Source organism: Rhinoraja longicauda, chromosome 3 (assembly GCF_053455715.1).
Source record: "Rhinoraja longicauda isolate Sanriku21f chromosome 3, sRhiLon1.1, whole genome shotgun sequence".
Taxonomy (NCBI): Eukaryota; Metazoa; Chordata; class Chondrichthyes; order Rajiformes; family Arhynchobatidae; genus Rhinoraja; species Rhinoraja longicauda.
In genome coordinates, this window is record NC_135955.1 from 23,591,412 (window position 1) to 23,611,641 (window position 20,230).

Here is a 20,230-nt window from a genome sequence, read left to right on the forward strand (position 1 = left end):
CAGCAGGATAGCCTGCATCTCTGGAGAGAATGAATGGGTGACGTTTTGGATCGAGATTCTTCTCCAGAATGAAAGTCATGGGGAAGGGGAACGAGACATATAGACGATGATGTAGAGGGATAAAGAACAAATGAATTAAAGATATACAAAAAAGTGACGATGATAAAGGAAACAGGTCATTGTTAGCCATAGCTTGGTGAGCACGATAGACTTGGGTGGGGGAGGGATGGAGAGAGAGGGAACTGTCGAAGTCAAACCCTTGAATAAGACTCGTGGATGACTTGATAAAACATCAGCAGTGAGTTGATTTTACTTGCACAAGGCGAGAGTGTCACAGCCAAAGGTTGCGATCACAACTCTAAAATTGAATCGGTACAACAGGGCATTTCTACACCAAAAAGATCATTACTAAGGAAGTACAAGGGTGAAGTGGATCGATATGTGAATTACCGGACCTATACTTTACTTTTACATTACACAAAGGTCGAGACTTCTTGGCTCCGCACTTCACCTGGTTGAAAAGGTAAGGATAATTACTGTGTTAATAATCCCGACACTAGATCGCAGCCTGGCCCAACAGGATACATGGATAATGAAGGTTCCTGTGCTCAATAGTGGTTTCCGGCTGGCGGTTTCTGAGTGCCGCAATGAGCTAATAGACAATAGGTGCAGGAGGAGGCCATTCGGCCCTTCGAGCCAGCACCGCCATTCAATGTGATCATGGCTGATCATTCTCAATCAGTACCCCGTTCTTGCCTTCACCTCATACCCCCTGACTCCGCTGACCTTAAGAGCTCTATCCAGCTCTCTCTTGAATACATTCAAAGAATTGGCTTCCACTGCCTTCTGAGGCAGAGAATTCCACAGATTCACAACTCTCTGACTGAAAAGGTTTTTCCTCATCTCAGTTCTAAATGGCCTACCCCTTATTCTTAAACTGTGGCCCCTTGTTCTGGACTCCCCCAACATTGGGAACATGTTTCCTGCCTCTAACGTGTCCAACCCCTTAATAATCTTATACGTTTCGATAAGATCTCCTCTCATCCTAATGTAAGGACAATGAGTATATTAACTGACCAGTATTAGCTGGCAACTTTGGAGTTTTGCGCATAATGGTACATAAAGGTGAGGGAACGATGTGTTAATGGGATGTGTGTCAGGGCTGGGCGTAGTGGAGAGAGCGGTGGGTATTGGAACTCGCTGCAGAACCCAAGAGATGCAGCAGGGGGGGTGTAGCAGTGTTGAAAATTGATTTGTGGCATGGAAAGTGCTCGCTGGTGACTTTATTAAATGTACCTGTTTGCTGAACACTTTAATTCCCCTTCCCATTCCCACACTGACCTTTCTGTCCTCGGCCTCCTCCATTGTCAGAGTGAAGCTATCATATTCATAATAATACTATATTAGCCAAGTATGTTTTGCAACATACAAGGAATTTCATTTGCCATACAGTCATGCCAATAAAAAGCAACAGAACACACAAAATACATTTTATCATGAACATCCCCCACAGTGACTCCTCCGCATTCCTCACTGTGATGGAAGGTGAAAAAAAGTTCTCCCTTCTTTGTCCTCCAGCGGCCGGGGGCCTCTAACCTTCCATTGACGGGATGATCTTGACTCCCGTAGCTGGCGGCGGGCCTTCCTCGTCGGGGCAATCAAGCTCCAGCATCGGGGGGGGGGGGGGGGGGGGGGGGGGAAATCTCAGCCCCCCTGCGCTACGCGATCTACCCCGGGTCAGGGCTAGTCGAACGGCTTTTGGAGCTTCCCGACGTTGGTCTCAAACCGAGCCTGTGAGCTCCCTGATGTTAAAGTCCGCAGTTGGAGTGTCGATCACAGGCAAGGGATTCCACGCCCTGCGGTGAGGCTCAAAGTCAGTCCCAGGCAAGGCCTCCAGCTCCACCATGTTAGGCCGTAGAGCGACCGGAGATACGATCGGGAAAACAATCGCATCTCCGGCAAGGTAAGAGATTGAAAAAAAGTTTTCCCCGACCCCCCCCCCCCCCCCCCCCCCACACAAAACAAACCAGAGAACATTAACACAAACTTTTAAAACTCACTAAAAATAACAAAAAAAAGACGATAAGGACAGACAGACTGTAGGCGAGGCTGCCATCGAAGCGCCCTGTGGAAGCTATCTTTCTGATGAAAGATCAAAACTTAAGTCATGTCTGCTCTTTTAATGTGTCTTGGCCAATCTATACATTTTACAAATAGATAATCTGATCATTATTGTGGGAGACTGATGTCGTTAAGTCAGCTGCCACATTTCCTATGTTGCAATAACAACAATAAACATAAGTTAATTATCAGCACAAAGTGCTGGATGTAGAGCTGGAGTTCTTCTTTCTGATATTTGCAAACCTTTCTAATCCAAAGACGCATTGATCTCAGAATTGAAAGCGGCAATGTATGAGGCCAGCAAAACATTTTAAAAGATGCCAGTTAATTTAAAAAAAATTATACGCTAACCAGCTAAATACTAAATGCAGCCATGTTCATTTAGAAAGTATTGTCACGTCTATTTTGAGTCTGAAATGAATGATCCTGCATTCCTCCATACCAAACTCCTCTAGCCTGTGCAGCAAACAGTTCTGTCTGGGCTCTCGAGCGCTCTCCGGCATCCCGTGCTCCTCTATCTGGCTTCTAACGCAGCATAACCCGAACATGGCAGCGGTGGAAGGTGAAGGGGCAAGATTGTGGCTGCGAGCTCATCTCTCACACCTCTCAGAGAGCGCCGAGAGTTTTGTGGTCAGTTCGGGGAAGCGGTACATGGCGATCGCGAAGCACAGAAACGGAGGGGTGGCTGTGTGGGAGGTGACGGCTGGAGTGGCGACCGGTGGCTGCAGGTCGTGGTGAGGGAATGGGAAGACCAGGCGGCCGCTGGAGGCCCTGCTGCAGTCGGGTGGGCGAGCAGATCAAGCACAGGCTGCAGCAGCTGCACTGCGCAGTAGTGGCCGTGAAACGGAACTCGACGCGGCGCGCAGGAGCAGGATGACCCTGACATCTGTGGTCCAGTGCCGCCAGGACACAGGGCCTTAAAGTGAGAAAATCAGAAATGCACATCTCCTGAGGCGTCTCTTCTACATCCCGCAGCTCCGCTCTTGCTCCCCCTCCCCCCATTCATAACAAGGACAGGATCCCCCTCGTTCTCACCTTCCACCCCACCAGCCAGCGGATCCAACAAATCATCCGCCAACATTTCCGTCACCTACAACGGGACCCCACCACTGGCCATATCTTCCCAACCCCCTCTTTCTGTGTTCCACAGAGACCGTTCCCTCCGTAACTCCCTGGTCCACTCATCCCTTCCTACCCAAACCACCCTATCCCCGGGCACTTTCCCCTGCAACCGCAGTAGATGCAACACCTGTCCCTTTACCTCCCCCCTCAACTCCATCCAAGGACCCAAACAGTCTTTCCAGGTGAGACAGAGGTTCACCTACACCTCCTCCAACCTCATCTATTGCATCCGCTGCTCCAGATGTCAACTTCTTTACATCGGCGAAACCAAACGCAGGCTCGGCGATCGCTTCGCTCAACACCTGCGCTCAGTCCGCCTTAACCAATCTGATCTCCCGGTGGCTGAGCACTTCAACAGCCCCTCCCATTTCCAGTCTGACCTTTCTGTCATGGGCCTCCTCCAGTGCCATAGTGAGGCCCACCGGAAATTGGAGGAACAGCACCTCATATTTCGCCTGGGCAGCTTGCTGCCCAGTGGTATGAACATCGACTTCTCCAACTTTAGATAGTTCCTGTCCCTCTCTTCCCCTCCCGCTTCCCAGACCTCCCACTGTCTTCCTGTCTCCACCTATATCCTTCCTTTGTCTCACCCTCTTGACATCAGTCTGAAGAAGGGTCTCGACCTGAAACGTCACCCATTCCTTCTCTCCTGAGATGCTGCCTGACCTGCTGAGTTACTCCAGCATTTTGTGAATAAATACCTTCGATTTGTACTGGCATCTGTACCAGTTATTTTCGTACATCTCCTGAGGCTAAGGTCAATCCTGATATTTTCAGAGACTTGAGACTTTAAACTTGCACGATGGCGCCGGACCAGTGGAGATTCTTTTGGTGCTGTCCACCACATCACTACAATTATCACTATCATAATTTCTTGTGCATAATTGTACTAATGATTTTATTTGACTGGATAGCATGCAAAACAAAGATTTGCACTGCACATAATAATGAATGAAACTAAACCTGGAAATGCAGCTCTCCACTCTTCCATGTCATTGTCATATATGGTGGAAAACTGAGGGAACAGCACAGATCTACAGAGAACATGACAGGTGACTTCCTTTGAATTAAAGTAAATTTCTGTTCTCTGTGCATCCCTCAACAAATTCATGGGGCTTCTTTCAATTTCATGCACTTTTGTCTCTTCGATGTAATTTCATGAAATGTCTTTTAAAATTTTAAACGAGTGTTCAATACTTGCGATTCATTTTCTGAAATGCCAAAAGCAGATCTCTTGGCATGAGCACAATCACAATGAATTAAAACAAAAATTAATTTTCTAATTTAGTCTTCCTGCAAGCAATGCATGACGAAACTGAACAAATCTCACGGGAGCACCCGCAATCCCCGCTGTTCAACTATTCATGAAAAAAAGTGTCCTCTTGTTCCCGAGCTTCCTTTCACTGCAAACGGTTTGATCCAGTGTAAACCCCAATTTCAAAACAGTAAATCTCTTAACCTTCTCTGCTGTAATGAGAACCATGGAGACACAAGGGACTGCAGATGTTGTAATTTTGAGCAAAAAAACAAATTGTTGGAGGAAGTCCTTGTCATTGTCGGCACACGGTGGCGCAGCGGTAGAGTTGCTGCCTTACAGCGAATGCAGCGCCGAAGACTCAGGTTCGATCCTGACTACAGGCGCCGTCTGTACGGAGTTTGTACGTTCTCCCCGTGACCTGCGTGGGTTTTCTCCGAGATCTTCGGTTTCCTCCCACACTCCAAAGACGTACAGGTATGTAGGTTAATTGACTGGGTAAATGTAAAAAAATGTCCCTAGTGTGTGTAGGATAGTGTTAATGTGCGGGGATCGCTGGGCGGCGCGGACTCGGTGGGCCGAAAGGCTTGTTTCCGCGCTGTATCTCCAAATCTAAATCTAAAAATCTAAGTCAGCAGGTCAGGCAGCATCTGCCCCCTCCACGTTTGACACGTTGTCAAAAGGCTTGTTTCCGCGCTGTATCTCCAAATCTAAATCTAAAAATCTAAGTCAGCAGGTCAGGCAGCATCTGCCCCCTCCACGTTTTTGGTAAGCCAGATAGATGGTTGAAATCGTGAACTTATTGCACTTGGGGATCAATGCCCCAACCCATAGGTTCTGCTTCTGCGAGGCAGTAAAACAGGGAGATTAGAGGATTGCTACAACTCGAAGAGGGAGATATTTTTGATGTAGCAATCCTCTAATCTCCCTGTTTTACTGCCTCGCAGAAGCAGAACCTATGGGTTGGGGCATTGATCCCCAAGTGCAATAAGTTCACGATTTCAACCATCTATCTGGCTTACCATTGATGCTACCGTTAATGACAAAAAACAGACTCTCGGGCCGTTCTGAGAGATTAAAAGCTCAGCGTAGAAGCTTTGTGAATGAACCTTTTGTATTGATGACATTACCAGGCATGTGAGGTAAAAAGAGAGGAAAAGAGCCGAGCACTTGCGCGAGGCGGACAACGGGAGTCAAAAATTCACACACAAAATTACCAGTTTCAAGCCTCTTTTAGTGCATTTCAAAGTACAAACAGACATTACAAATAAATGTGAATAGGTCAGTGTACACTAATAGCACTTTGAAGTAAATTCGCACATTAATTGATAATCAGCCCAAAAAGCTTGTAACTGTGTTTTATATTTTAACCCTGTCTTAATTATATAATCTTGCACTTAAATTTAATATTTACTCATTACAGTTCCACCACAGATTTTCTGGCAGTCTTGGTTCCAGAGCTTTGCTGGTTTATCCAGCAGGCCAAGGAAGTCGGCTATGGGGATAGATTTGCTGGCTCCAGCTGGGCTGGAGTTCCAGAGCCCCAGCCGCAGGTTGCAAATTCAACCCACCGATCAGCCGTGGAAGTCCCGATGAGCTGGAGATTGGCTGCCTTGCCCAGCCTAGGTGCCACATTTTCGGTGAGACTTCCAGGGCGCGCGGGGGGGATTTCACGTGGAACCCCTAGCGACCTCTAGCGGAAGCTAGTATTCATTACAAAGTCTATACATCGTTTTTTTTCCTTTCTTTTTTTCGATCCGATTTCTCCGTGTATTTGACAAAGTGAAAAACGCGGAAACCATGCAAAAAGCGCGGAAAATGGATTTTAAAAACGCGGAAATCCGTGGAAACGCGGAAAATTCACATGCCTTAGGAATATTACTTTTTCTTACCATATTTCCAAATATGAAAGACTTCATTCAGAGCCCCAAACTCCACAAACCAGTAGCCAACCAATTCTGACTGGGCAGTACGCAGGTGAATATTATCTTCTGTAAGCTTTAAAAAGTCAGTCATCTTGCCTGGCTTTATATTGTATGTGCGAAATTCGTAAAATGTGCCATGTATCTGCTGGGGTCCTGTGGATGTTCCTACAGATCTGTGGAACTGAGAAAAGAAGATTATATAATTACATGGAAACATTGTTTTGCTATTTTAGAACTTCAAATCAGCATCCATCTCCCCATTGCACCATCTGCAAATAAAGGAGAATGTGCCGGAATCTCTCTAGAATTAATTTACAACTAAGTGTCTTCAATATGTGCACACATCATTTTGACCATCTGATGGGACCACAAATTAAAACTGCAGATGATCTTTTGCCAGCATGAAAAAAACATTTAAAGACATCTGCAAACTGGCTCAAGCATAGGCAAACTATATATGGTATGTTCAGGCAGAAATTATATATTGAGATGCTTTGCAGTCAGAATCATACAGCAGAGAAGCACAGGCCCTTTGGCGCAACTCGTCCATTGAATAGAATTGAATAAATTTTATTAGCCAAGTATGTATACATACAAGGAATTTGCCATGGTGCTTGGCTCGCAAGTAACAACATGATACACAGTAGACAATTAAAAATAAAACATTATAATTTAAACATGTGAAGAATGAAATAAAACACCAGGGCAAAAGGAGCAAAAACAGACTTTTGGCTGTTGAGTAGAGCTACTGCTCGTGGAATAAAACTGTTTTTATATCTGGCTGTGGCGGCTTTGACAATCCGGAGTCGCCTTCCAGAGGGAAGTGCTTCAAAGAGTTTGTGGCCAGGGTGAGAAGAGTCAGAGATGATTTTACCCGCTCCCTTCCTGGCCCTTGTAGTGTACAGTTCGTCGATGGGGGGACGGTTGCAGCCAACGACCTTCTCGGCTGATCAAACGATGCGCTGCAGCCTCCGGATGTCATGCTTGGTGGCTGAGCCAAAGCAGACCATGATGGAGAAGGTGAGGACAGACTCTATGATGGCAGCATAAAACTGGACCATCATTGCCTGTGGCAGATTGTGTTTTCTCAGCTGCTGCAGGAAGTACATCCTCTGTTGGGCCTTTTTGGCTGTGGAGTCGATGGTGGCCTCCCATTTAGGTCCGTGAGATGATGGTTCCAAGGAACTTAAATGACTCCACAGATGTGACTGTGGTGTTGTTGATGGCGAGTGGGGGGAGGGGAAGGGGAGCGCTCCTAAAGTCTACAATCAATTCCACTGTCTTAAGAACATTGAGCTCATGCTGACCAAGATGCCCCATCTAAGCAAATCCTACTTGCCTATGTTCGACCCATATCCCTCTAAACCTTTCCCATTCTAATACCTATCCAAGTGTCGTTTAAATGCTGCTATAGTCCCTGCCTCAACTTCTTCTTGCAGCTCGTTCCATATACCCACAACATGAAAATGTTGCTCCTCAGGTTTCTATTAAATATTTCCCCTCTCATTTTAAACCTATGTCCCCTGGCTCTTGATTCTCCTACCCTATGTAAAAGACTGTGCATTCACCTTATCTATTTCCAACATGATTTTATATCCCTCTATAAGATCACCCTTCAGCCTCCTGCGCTCCAAGGAATACTGAGCATGTTCAACCTTTCACTATATGTCAGGCTCTCAAGTCATAGAAAATATAGAAAATAGGTGCAGGAGGAGGCCATTCGGCCCTTTGAGCCAGCACCGCATGTAAACATCTCCAATGGTTTCTTAAGAAGTTTTAAGTTGGCTTGTATGCCTTTGAGCAAAAAAGACTTGAGAAGAGATTTAACAGAGTTGGGCAAGATAAGGTTTAGATAAGGTAGTGAGAAGATGGTCCACTCAGTAGATGGATTAAGAACCAGATGTACAGATTCAGAGACGTCAGAGACTGGGTGATGGGAAAAAAAGGCTTGTTGAGATGGTCTATGATCTGGAATATTCTACTCAAATAGTGAAAATAGAGCAAATCGGGGATTTCAAAGGTGTACTGGATAGGTGCAAGATAAAAAAAAATTGTATGGGAACAAGCAGGAGAATGGAACCAAATGAACTGGCCACTGTAAATTACACAAAAATGTGGGAAATTGATAGCCACGTGGAAAAAGAAAAGGTCAAGGAAAAGTGGTGGAAAGTGATTGAAGATTCTTCTCTGACTCAGCAAAGACAGCTGAATGGCAAACATCTATATATATATATATTGTAAAAGAGGATTATTGAGCAAAGATACAGCATGGGCTCAAAAGGCCAAAGGGCCTCCTTCTGTGCCATAACAATTCTAGTGAAGACTACATATTCCAAGAACTTCTCCTGTGTTAAGTTAAGACACTGGCAGATTTAAATAATGCATCACACATCAGGCTCTCTGGAAAACATGCTTCAGAGACAAACATTTACAATATCAGTCATAATTCACTGTACCACAGAGCACAGATGTGGGTTATGCATACTTGTGCATGGATATTTTGGCGTCAGAGATATATTATGTGAAACTGCAGCAGGACTACAATTGGAGACTTCCTCAGTGCTAACGCACAGTTGGATAATGGAAGTTGCGGTGCATTAAGACAATGTATGAGGAACTACAAAGATGGGAAAAAAAGGGCTTGAAAATAATTCGCTCTGTTGGAGAGAAATTCGAGTGATTTGTTAAGAGTTGATTAAAGTTACAAATAGGATGGATTAACACAGGATGCATCCATTCTGCGCATTTAATGGTGTTTGGAAGAATCATTCTGTTTTACAGGAGGATGAAGTGACCCCATGGAAACATGACCCTTAGTGGTATTAGGAGAAGAATAGTGGCCTGGTTGATGCCATGAAAATCCTCAAAAAGGCAGTGAACATCATCAAGGACCACACCATCCTGACCACACTCTCATTTCACTCCTGCCGTCAGGAAGAAGGCATAGGAGCCTGAAAACGGTAACATCCAGGTTCAGGAACAGCACCAGGCTATTGAAAACTATTAACTCCAAACTGCCTTGATTGCACAACGGACTTTGGGACATAAAACACTCTTGACCGTTTTCACTCACACACTCAACACCTGCCACTAAACTCACAATGACTTCTCTACTTCCTCTTGCCTACACCAGCGATGCTACACTAGGATTTCATCCGCAGTAGTAGTGGTATTTTTTAATTTGTCCTCCCTCTTTTCACTTAAGTTCTAGCTCTCTTGGAGTAGAGCAACTTGGAACCACGGGCTACTGCCTTTTATCCCTTCCTATTCCCTTTACATTGCTGTAAGAAAATAACTGCAGATACTGGTACAAATCGAAGATATTTATTCACAAAATGCTGGAGTAACAGCAGGTCAGGCAGCATCTCAGGAGAGAAGGAATGGGTGATGTTTCGGGTCGAGACCCTTCTTCAGACTGATGTCAGGGGGGACGGAACAAAGGAAGGAGAGATGGAGACAGGAAGACAGTGGGAGATCTGGGAAGGGGGAGGGGAAGAGAGGGACAGAGGAACTATCTAAAGTTGGAGAAGACAATGTTCATACCACTGGGCTGCAAGCTGCCCAGGCGAAATATGAGGTGCTGTACCTCCAATTTCCGATGGGCCTCACTATGGCACTGGAGGAGGCCCATGACAGACTGGGAGTGGGAGTTGAAGTGCTCAGCCACCGGGAGATCAGGTTGGTTAAGGCGGACTGAGCGAAGGTGTTGAGTGAAGCGATCGCCGAGCCTGCGTTTGGTTTCGCCGATGTAAAGAAGTTGACAACTAGAGCAGCGGATACAATAGATGAGGTTGGAGGAGGTGCAGGTGAACCTCTGTCTCACCTGGAAAGACTGTTTGGGTCCTTGGATGGAGTTGAGGGGGGAGGTAAAGGGACAGGTGTTGCATCTCCTGCGGTTGCAGGGGAATTGCTGATCTTTGTTCTTCTTTTCCAGGTCCCTTGGACAACGTAGGATTAAGAAGGGGGTGGGACCACCCTTTCCTGAAGATGTTGTTCATAACCTTATCAAGCACCAACCCACCAGTTGACACCCCAGATGGTGTCATCTATGAGCAATCAGAACCGGATGATTCATTTAAAACTTAAATGCAAGTGGAAAGGCCAGCCCAGGATCTTGTCGAGATGAAAACTCGGAAGATAAGTGGACTCTCTGCAGTCCGACTCTGTAGACCAGAGATCTCCAAACTATGGCCCGCGGGCCACATCCGGCCCGCCACGAAATTTCATCCAGCCCGCAGCAAGCTCTTAGGCGGTGGGGATTGGAGGCAGAAGCTGCCGGCGAAGGTTCGCCGGAGAGCGGATCGCCACCGACCCAGAGCCAGGACAAGGAGAGAGATCGCAGCGCCCCCTCGCAAACAACAAACTCAAGGAAACTTCCCTCCTCACAGCCGCCGCTGTCGCCGATCACCCTGGGGAGTGAGAGAGAGAGAGGAGGGGGGGGGGGGGGGGGGGGGGGGGAGAGGAGGGGTAGAGGGAGCAGCGGGTGAGAGCGGGAGTGCGGAGAGGGTCCAGTGAAGGAGCGCTGCCACTTGCGGGTGCAGCTCTCTCCCTCTCTTTTCCAGAGCCAGCAAGATCTGTGCCGCTCCTCCACTCCCTTCCCCGGCCCAGTCTCCCTCTAACGCAGCAAAAAAAGAACAAACACAAGTGAAACTTCCCTCCTCGCCGCCGCCGCTCACCCCGGGAATGCGGGGCTTCTGAACAACAACTACACTTGTGTTTGTTCTTATTTCGCTGCGTTAGAGGGAGACGGGGCCGAGGAACAGAGTGGAGCAGAGGCGCAGATCTCGCTGGCTCTGGGAGAGAGGGAGGGAGCAGCACCCGCAAGTGGCTGCGCTCCTTCGCTGTACCCTCTGACACCCTCCCCCTCCCCGTGCTCCCACTCTCACCCGCTGCTCCCTCTACCCCGACTCTCTTCCCCCCCACTCTCTCTCTCTCCCCCCCCCTTCTACCCCCCTCTCCCCCAGTGGTGGTCACTGTATTTTTTCTGTTTAATTGTACACCTACGATATATATATATTCCAATATTTCAAGTTCATTTTAAAATTTGGATATTATTTATTTCTTGCCATATAAACCTAATGTAAACTAACCTAATCAAACCTAACCTAGTTTAACCTTTTCTAATCTAATCTAACATAACCTAGTCTAAATGTTTTTGAGTTCATTAAATTTATAAAACGCACACTTCTTTATTTTTTCCTACGGCCCGCAAAAATGTGCCAAATATATAATGTGGCCTTCTTGCTGAAAAGTTTGGAGGCCCCTGGTGTAGACCATCAACTGCTCGATAGATTCACCATTAGCCAGGAAGTTTCAGCCTCACACAAGAGAGTTAGGAGGAGCCCATTACCAGCATCAGTGTGGATTAGCTGGATCGTAATGAAACTTTTCAACAGTGGAGTGTACAGTCGTTTTAATCAATGCCATAACTGATCACTTCTAAGAGTCCACTGGAGAGCTTCTCAGTGCTACAATTGTATAATTTTAACCCCACAACTTTCCTCCAACTTGAACAGATTACTTAACCAACCAAACAAACCAAGCAACTTCCTCCTCAAAATGTCTCTGTTTCATTACCTGCAAGATCACTCCCTGCAAGATGCATTCAAACTTTGGCCACACTTTTGGTCATGTATGTTCTTGGGTGTTAAATGAACCATGTAGCACCATAGGATGTTTAACCACATTCAATGTAAATGCTTGCTTTGTTGTTTAATTGCCCGCTCCCTCATGGATCAACAAGTGCAGTCATTTATGGGGAGCAAAGTGCAATGTCCTTTTCAGAGAACAAACCTGGATCATATAATTATCAAGCTATAAAGCAAGGAAATAGGCCGTTCGGCTAATTTATCCTTACCGACCAAGTTGGCATTTTGGCCCAGATCCATTTGATAGGATATGACCCATCTCCCTCTAAACCCTTCCTATCCATATAACTGTTCAAATGCCTTTTGAAAATCAGAATTATATATCCGCACCTATAACTTCCTTTGGCAGGTAATTCCAGATATGGACTACACGCCGAGTGAAAAATTGCCCCAAAGGTTTCTCTTACATCCCTCTCCTCTCAACTTAAGTCGATGCCCTGTAGTTTTAAAATCCTCTACCCTAGGAAAAGGACTGTTGCGTTCACGTTATACATAACCCTTCATGATTTCGTATACCTCAATATGGTCATAACCTTCAACACTATAAAGGAAGATGTCAATGACTCTCCTTAAAATTGAAGCCCAAAAGTTCATGTAACATCCACGTTTCTTCTGCACCCTTTCCAAATGAATAACATTCTTCCAATAAGTGGGCGACCTGATCTGTACAGCGAGTGTGATTCACTGATGACATGTGCAGCTGTGTCATGGTGTTCCATCTTTTGCACTTAATACCCTTCCCAATGAAGGCAAGTGTGCCAAATACCTTCTTCACCACCTTGTCCACTTGATTCACAACTTTCAGGGAAGCATGCACCTGCACTCCAAGATCTCTTTGTCCTACACGATTCTCCAAGGCGTTTCCATATACTGTGTAAGACATACCAAAAACATTTATCAGATCTTCCTAATAGATTTATATCCTGTTGTAAATTTAGATATCTTCCTCACTGTCCACTATATCAATAATTTTAGTGTCATCTGCAAATTACAAACTACATTGTTATCCAAATCGTTCGAGTAAATAACGAGCAACATTGGACCCAAAATCAACCCCTGTCGCACACAACTGGCGACAGGCTTCCAATGCGAAAACTATCTTAGACTTCTTACTCCAAACCAATTTTTAATCCAATTGACCAACTCACTTTGGATTCCATAGGATCTAACATTCAAGACAAGCCCACTACGTGGGACCTTGTCAAAGGCCTTGTAGACAATATCCATCGTCCTACCCATATCAATGATCTTGAAACCTCTTCAAAAATCTCAGGTTTTTAAGACACAATTTCCCATGCAAAAAGCCATGCTGACTATCTCTAATCAGTCCTTGCCAAATGTTGGTAGATCCAGTCCCACAAAATCCCCTCGAAAAAACCTTTCCACTACTGACATCAGGTTCACTGCCCTTGCTGCCCTTCTTATAAAACATTACCCACCCTACAGAACTACATCAGAGGCTGAAGGTGATGCAAATATCTCTGCCAAAGGCCTTTCCAATTTCTTCCTTAAATTTCCATAAGTCCGAGGATGCACTTAGTCAGGCACTGGGGATCTATCTACCTTAATGTGCTTTAAAAATGCCAAAACCTCTTTGGTAATTTGTATATTGTCCAAGACATCACAACTCATATGCTTCAATTCTTCAGTAAAAACTGATGAAAAATATTAATATAACATCTCCCCATCTCTTGTGGGTATCACAAAGAGGACTGTGTTGATCTTCAAGGGGACCTATTCTCTGCTTAACCACCCTTTTACTCTTAATATATCTGTAGAATGTCTCAGGATTTTCCTGTACCTTGCCTGCCTGCCAGATCAATTTCATGTCCTCTTTTTGCCCGCCCGATTGCCTTCTCGTCCAACACTTGTACTCGCAGAGCGATTTACTTCACCCCGACTGTCTAAATCTGACGTAGGCCTCCGTCTTTTTTCTGACTCAACATTTTTCGTCAACCATCTCTCTTGTCCTTCACCCTTGGGATGTGCTGCTGTGCACAATTAGGTCTTCGTTCTGAACACTTGAAGGCCACTGATTCTTGGCATTTCAAAAGCAATCTCAGTTTTCACATTGCCAGATCTTTGATTTAGATTTAGAGATACAGCGCAGAAACAGGCCCTTCGGCCCACCGGGTCTGCGCCGCCCAGCGATCCCCACACACTAACACTATCCTACACCCACTAGGGACAATTTTTACATTTGCCCAGCCAATTAACCTACATACCTGTACGTCTTTGGAGTGTGGGAGGAAACCGAAGATCTCGGAGAAAACCCACGCAGGTCACGGGGAGAACGTACAAACTCCGTACAGACGGCGCCCGTAGTCAGGATCGAACCTGAGTCTCCGGCGCTGCATTCGCTGTAAGGCAGCAACTCTACCGCTGCGCCACCGTGCCGCCCCCAATTTCTTGGACAATTGGATACAATTCACCTCTTAAATTGTGGGACCCAGTGGGTAACGCTCTTGCTTTCGACATGAAGTTGTGTGACTGCAGGCACATGGCCACATAACTCTTGGCTGACGCTACAGTATTAGGTGAATGTTGGATGTGCCTTATTTCCATCAGATTATCTATTCTCAGTGGATGCAAATATATCAAGGAACCCGGGCCTCGCGTGTCGGAGCCCCTCGGGCCAAAGCCTCGCGGGTCGGACGTGGAGCCTCGCAGGTCGATGAAGCCCGGGGCCGCCTGGGTCTGCGGAGCCCGCGGCTGGGGCCTGGGTCGGCGCCACGGAGGCGTCTGGAGAGGATCCCGGCGGCGATGGTGGAGAGGTCGGCGTGGCGGTCGATGATGGCGCCGATCGACGGATGAAGGGGAAGTGAGGACGCTGCTGCCGGGAGAAGGAACAAAGGAGGACTCGGCGTGGGGGGACTGCCGTAAGGGGGTGGAGGAACAATGGAGGACCCAGCGTGGGGAGGACCGCCGTGAAGAGGGGAGAACAAAGGGGGACCTGGTGCAGGGGTACTTTGTGACTTTGTAATCACCCTTTATGGGTGAGTATTTGCATACCTTGGATATCCAAGCAAGAATTTCACTGTGACTTGTCACGTGACAATAAAGTATTCATTCATTCATTCATTCATTCATTCAAGAAAATTGGGGCTTTTTAAACCAGTGTCATGATCAATGTATAAACATCAATTAAGATTACCAAAACAGCAACCACTGATTACAGGATCTTAGCCAACATGTTCACCTCACTTCAGTTGCTGTTCTCCCTGTTACGATCTGTACTCTCTTTAAGTGACTACAATTTCACCCATTTTAAAATTGAAACTATATTTTCACAGGTTTTGTTTTGTTGTAAATAAGCTCAAAGAACAAATACAATTTATTTTTAAAAAAAATGTTATAATGGAACTTGGAACATATTTTATTTTATTTTTTTCAAAAAATAGATCCAATCAACGGCTACTTTGCATATCAAGCTTTCATTAACTGATATCACTCACTAGTCAATAGACAATAGACAATAGACAATAGGTGCAGGAGTAGGCCATTCAGCCCTTCGAGCCAGCACCGCCATTCAATGCGATCATGGCTGATCACTATCAATCAGTACCCCGTTCCTGCCTTCTCCCCATACCCCCTCACTCCGCTATCCTTAAGAGCTCTATCCAGCTCTCTCTTGAAAGCATCCAACGAACTGGCCTCCACTGCCTTCTGAGGCAGAGAATTCCACACCTTCACCACTCTCTGACTGAAAAAGTTCTTCCTCATCTCCGTTCTAAATGGCCTACCCCTTATTCTTAAACTGTGGCCCCTTGTTCTGGACTCCCCCAACATTGGGAACATGTTATCTGCCTCTAATGTGTCCAATCCCCTAATTATCTTATATGTTTCAATAAGATCCCCCCTCATCCCCGCCGGCTGAAGTCTTTAATAAGCAAGGCTTTTTTCTTCGGACACATTCCCTTACCCGGCGCTTGGATTCCCAGGAAATGCTACGTGCAGCTGGCCTGGTTCCATTGCTCGACCACCGGAGCTGCTGACGTGCTCCACTGCATGCAACTTGGAGTAACTTATCCTGGCCCAGGGAAAAAATAATTCTTCAGCGTTAGCATATCGAGCCATTAAACTGGTGAGGAATAATAAATAAGCATGCAATAGGAAATCGCGTCGCTTATTTTATGCATGAAGCAAAGCCTGCTTAGAAAAATATATATACAATGACTAACTAGAAGAGTCAAACAACTAGATTGGCAAAGTCAGATGACAATGAAATACCGACGTCCTCCTTCGGCCTTTGTTCACAAAATGCTGGAGTAACTCAGCGGGTCAGGCAGCTGCTGAGTTACTCCAGCATTTTTGTGAATAAATACCTTCCATTTGTACCAGCATCTGCAGTTATTTTCTTACACTATCCTCCTTCGGCCTGGTTGGTGACCGTTTGCATGTATGTTTTTTTTTACCTGCAGTCCGGGGAAGAGGCAGCGTGCAGCGGCCGCCCGGACTTGGACCAGCTTGCTGCCGAGGCCCAACATGATAATCCTGGGGAGGGCGAGGAGAGGAGAGGAGAGGAGGCAGCGGCGTCCGAACGCGGTGACAACGCCGTGGAACGTTGCGACACCGCGGCCGAACGTTGCTACAATTGCACTGTTGCTGTGACCACTGGGACTGGGCGCACGGCGCTGCACCTCCCTCCCTCCCTGCACCCCGCCTCACGGGCTGTGTGGGACAACAGTGCACCTCCCTCCCTGCACCCCGCCTCACGGGCTGTGTGGTACAACAGTGCCCCTCCCTCCCTTCACCCCTCCTCACGGGCTGTGTGTGGGGCAACACTCTCCTCCCTTCACCCCAGCCTGCAAAGCCACGCTGTCCTGCACGCACGTTTTGCACGTTGGCATTATTGCTTTGTTGTGATCGCTTGAGACACACGAGAGAAAGTGAAATACTTTATTTATTTATTTTTTTGTGTGCCTGTTATCCCGGCAAATTAAACCATGCACGAGTACATCAGAAGGTGCAAAATAGAAAACATGCAGCGTGACAGCTACAGAGGACGTGCAAATTATAGTGAAGTGCAAGGGCCACGTCAAAGTAGATTAGACGAACAGGAAATTTGTCTCCAGCACAGAAGAGGCCAATTCCAGAGTCTGATAACAGTGGCGAAAAAACTGCTTTTGAATCTTGGTATGTGCATTGCAGCATTTTTATCACCTAATCTCTTGAAACTATAAACAACATTTAAAAGATGTTTGCACAGGTACATGGAAAGGAAGGGTTAAGAGGGATATGGGCCAAACACAGTCAAGTGGGACTAGTGTAGAGGGAGCATCTTGGCCGACTTGGGCAAGCTGGGCCAAAGCAAAGGGTCTGTTTCCATGCTGTATGACTCTGACTATCTGTTCTGCCTGATGGGAGAAGGGAAAAGAGGGAACGACTGGAGTGAAAATTATCTTTGATTATGTTGGATGCTTACCTGAGGCAGCATGGTGTAAATGGAGTTGATAGTGGGGAGCCTGGTTTGTGTGATGGATTGGGCCACATCCATAACTCTGCAATTTCATGCGGTCTTGGGCAGAGCAGTTGTCATACCAAGCTGTGTTGCATCCAGATAGGATGCTTTCCATAGTGCATCTGTAGAAATTGGAAAGAGTTTTTGGAGAGACGTCAAATATTTTTAGCCTGCTGAGAAAGTAGAGACATTGGTGTGTTTTCTTGTCTGCAGTGTCATTGTTGCGTAGAGCATTGCACTTTCTCCCTTTATAATCATTGAATCCTTTAGAGATCGTACAGGCTGTCCCGGAGTTACAGATGCCTGACTTCTGGACAACCCTACCAAGGAACAAACTCCTATAATATTAACTTTAAAGGTCCTACGTGTGTACATACATTTGTTTTTATGAATAACAAAATTAGTTTTCTTTCCACTTTTGGTAATTGTTCTTATTGTCTTGTGTCCTTTTGCTGCCATTCATTGTAATACTGTGGAGGTATGGTTGCCATATCAGGCAACTGAATCATCCTATCACAACCAGAGAGCAGTGCCTCTGTGATGCCCCTCAGACTATCCTTGATCGGACTTTGTTGGCTTTACCTTGCACTAAACGTTATTCCCTTATCATGCATCAACACACTGTAATTGGATTGATTGTAATCATGTATTGTCGTTCTGCTGGCTGGTTAAGCACGCAATAAAAGCTTTTCACTGTACCTCTGTACACATGACAATAAATTAAACTGACCTGATATCAAGTGATTTTTGTGTATTTTCGGAATTTCAGTCAAAATTAGCTGATGTAAAAGCGAATCCATTTGTTAGCCGGGGTCACCTGTATAGAAACATAGAAAAACAGGTGCAGGAGTAGGTCATTCGGCCCTTTGAGCCAATACCACCATTCAATATGATCATGGTTGAACATCCAAAAATCAGTACCTCCTTCTTGCTTCCTAAGAGCTAAATCTAACTCCCTCCAGAAATCCAGTGAATTGGACCTCCACTGCCTTCTGTGGCAGAGAGTTCCACAGATCCACAACGCTGGGTGAAAAAGTTTTTCCTCATCTCAGTCTTAAATGGTCTACTCCTTATTCTTAAACTGTGACCCCTGGTTCTGGACTCCTCCAACATCGGGAACATTTTTCCTGCATCTCGCCTGTCCTTTAAATTTTTTATGTTTCTATGAGATCTCCTCTCATCCTTCTAAATCCCAGTGAATACAAGCTTAGTCGACCCATTCTTTCAATATGTCAGTCCCGCCATCCCGGGAATTAACCTGTTGCATTCCCTCAATAGCAATGATGTCCTTCCTCAAATTAGGAGACCAAAATTACACACAATACTCCAGGTGCGGTCTCACCAGGGCCCTGTACACCTGCAGTAGGACTTCCTTGCTTCTAACCTCAAATCCTCTCGTAATGAAGGCTAACATGCCATTAGCTTTCTTTACTGCCTGCTGTACCTGCATGTTTACTTTCAGTGACTGATGTTCAAGTACACCCAGGTCTCGTTGCACCTACCCATTTCCTAATCTGACACCATTCAGATAATAATCTGCCTTTCTATTCTTGCCACCAAATTAGATAACCTCAATTTATCCACATTACGGTGGGTGGGTATGGGGGGGGTGGGGGTGGGGGTGGGGGAAATCTTTCTTTTTTTTTTTTTTTCGGTCTCTTCCGCAGGGCCTTCCATCACCCGGTGCGGCTCGGCCGCGGGGCCTTCCATCGCCCGGTGCGGTGGCCGCGGGACACCATTCTGCTTTAGTTAAACATTTTGTTCAAGATGGCCGCGCCGTTGTGTTTGGCTGCCTGCCACTGTATGTTGCTTCTTTTTTTTTTTCCTAATCAGATGTGCAGCACTTTGGTCAACGTGGGTTGTTTTTAAATGTGCTATACAAATAAAATTGACTTGACTTGACTTGACACTGCATCTGCCATGCATTGCCCACTCACCCAACCTATCGAAGTTACTCTGCATCCTCCTCGCAGCTCACACTGCCACACAGCTTTGTGTCATCCGCAAACTTGGAGATGTTACATTTAATTCTCTCATCTAAATCGTTAATATATATTGTAAATAACCGGGGTCCCAGCAACGAGCCGTGCTGCACCCCATTAGTCACTGCCTGCCATTCTGAAAGTATGTGGAATGCTTTTGAATTATTTTAGTTAACAAATGTGTTTAGAAGTTTTTAATTATTGTGGATGCTTCTGGTGTGGTGTTCATATTTTTTAATTTCAAATACATTCAAAGGTGTAATTTTTTTTTAAACTTAAAAATTGTATTTTTTAATTAAATAGTTTTGGATTTATTGACATTTAAAGCCTTTAGCCATCTTGATAGCTGGTCTGAAGAAGGGTCTCGACCCGAAACGTCACCCGTTCCTTCTCTCCCAAGATGCTGCCTGACCTGCTGAGTTACTCCAGCATTTTGTGAATAAATTGATAGCTGGTAAATTTGGAGCTGTGGTTTATTTCCTAATAAGATTGTGAAACTTGTTTTTTATAGGAGGATTTTTATGGACCTGTTGACTTTTGCCCATCAGGAGCCAGCATCACGATCTACATAGCTGCTGTAATAACGTGAGATGCAGACTGAATGGATCCATGAAGCAAACCAAAGGACCCCTGGGTTGCTCGTTGTGGACCATGACAGGAACCAAGGATGTAATTTCCATGATATCTATTCCACCATCTGGAAGCAAAATCAAATA

The 20,230-nt window shown here is 45.8% G+C and overlaps 1 protein-coding gene across 2 annotated transcripts in view; it reads right to left on the reverse strand.

Annotated features, from left to right (window-relative positions):
• Nucleotides 1-16,737, reverse strand: part of nipsnap3a (nipsnap homolog 3A (C. elegans)) — a 31,673-nt gene extending 14,936 nt beyond the window's left edge. The window contains exons 1-3 of one of the 2 annotated variants that reach the window (XM_078396876.1): nucleotides 16,487-16,737; nucleotides 15,994-16,101; nucleotides 6,391-6,604 (exon numbers count right to left, since the gene is read on the reverse strand). In XM_078396876.1, the coding sequence (XP_078253002.1) occupies nucleotides 6,391-6,604; nucleotides 15,994-16,101; nucleotides 16,487-16,558 (394 nt within the window). In that variant the 5' untranslated portion in view covers nucleotides 16,559-16,737. The remainder of the gene's footprint in view (nucleotides 1-6,390; nucleotides 6,605-15,993; nucleotides 16,102-16,486) is intronic. The other variant, XM_078396877.1, reaches the window with a different exon arrangement.
• Nucleotides 16,738-20,230: the final 3,493 nt, after the last annotated feature.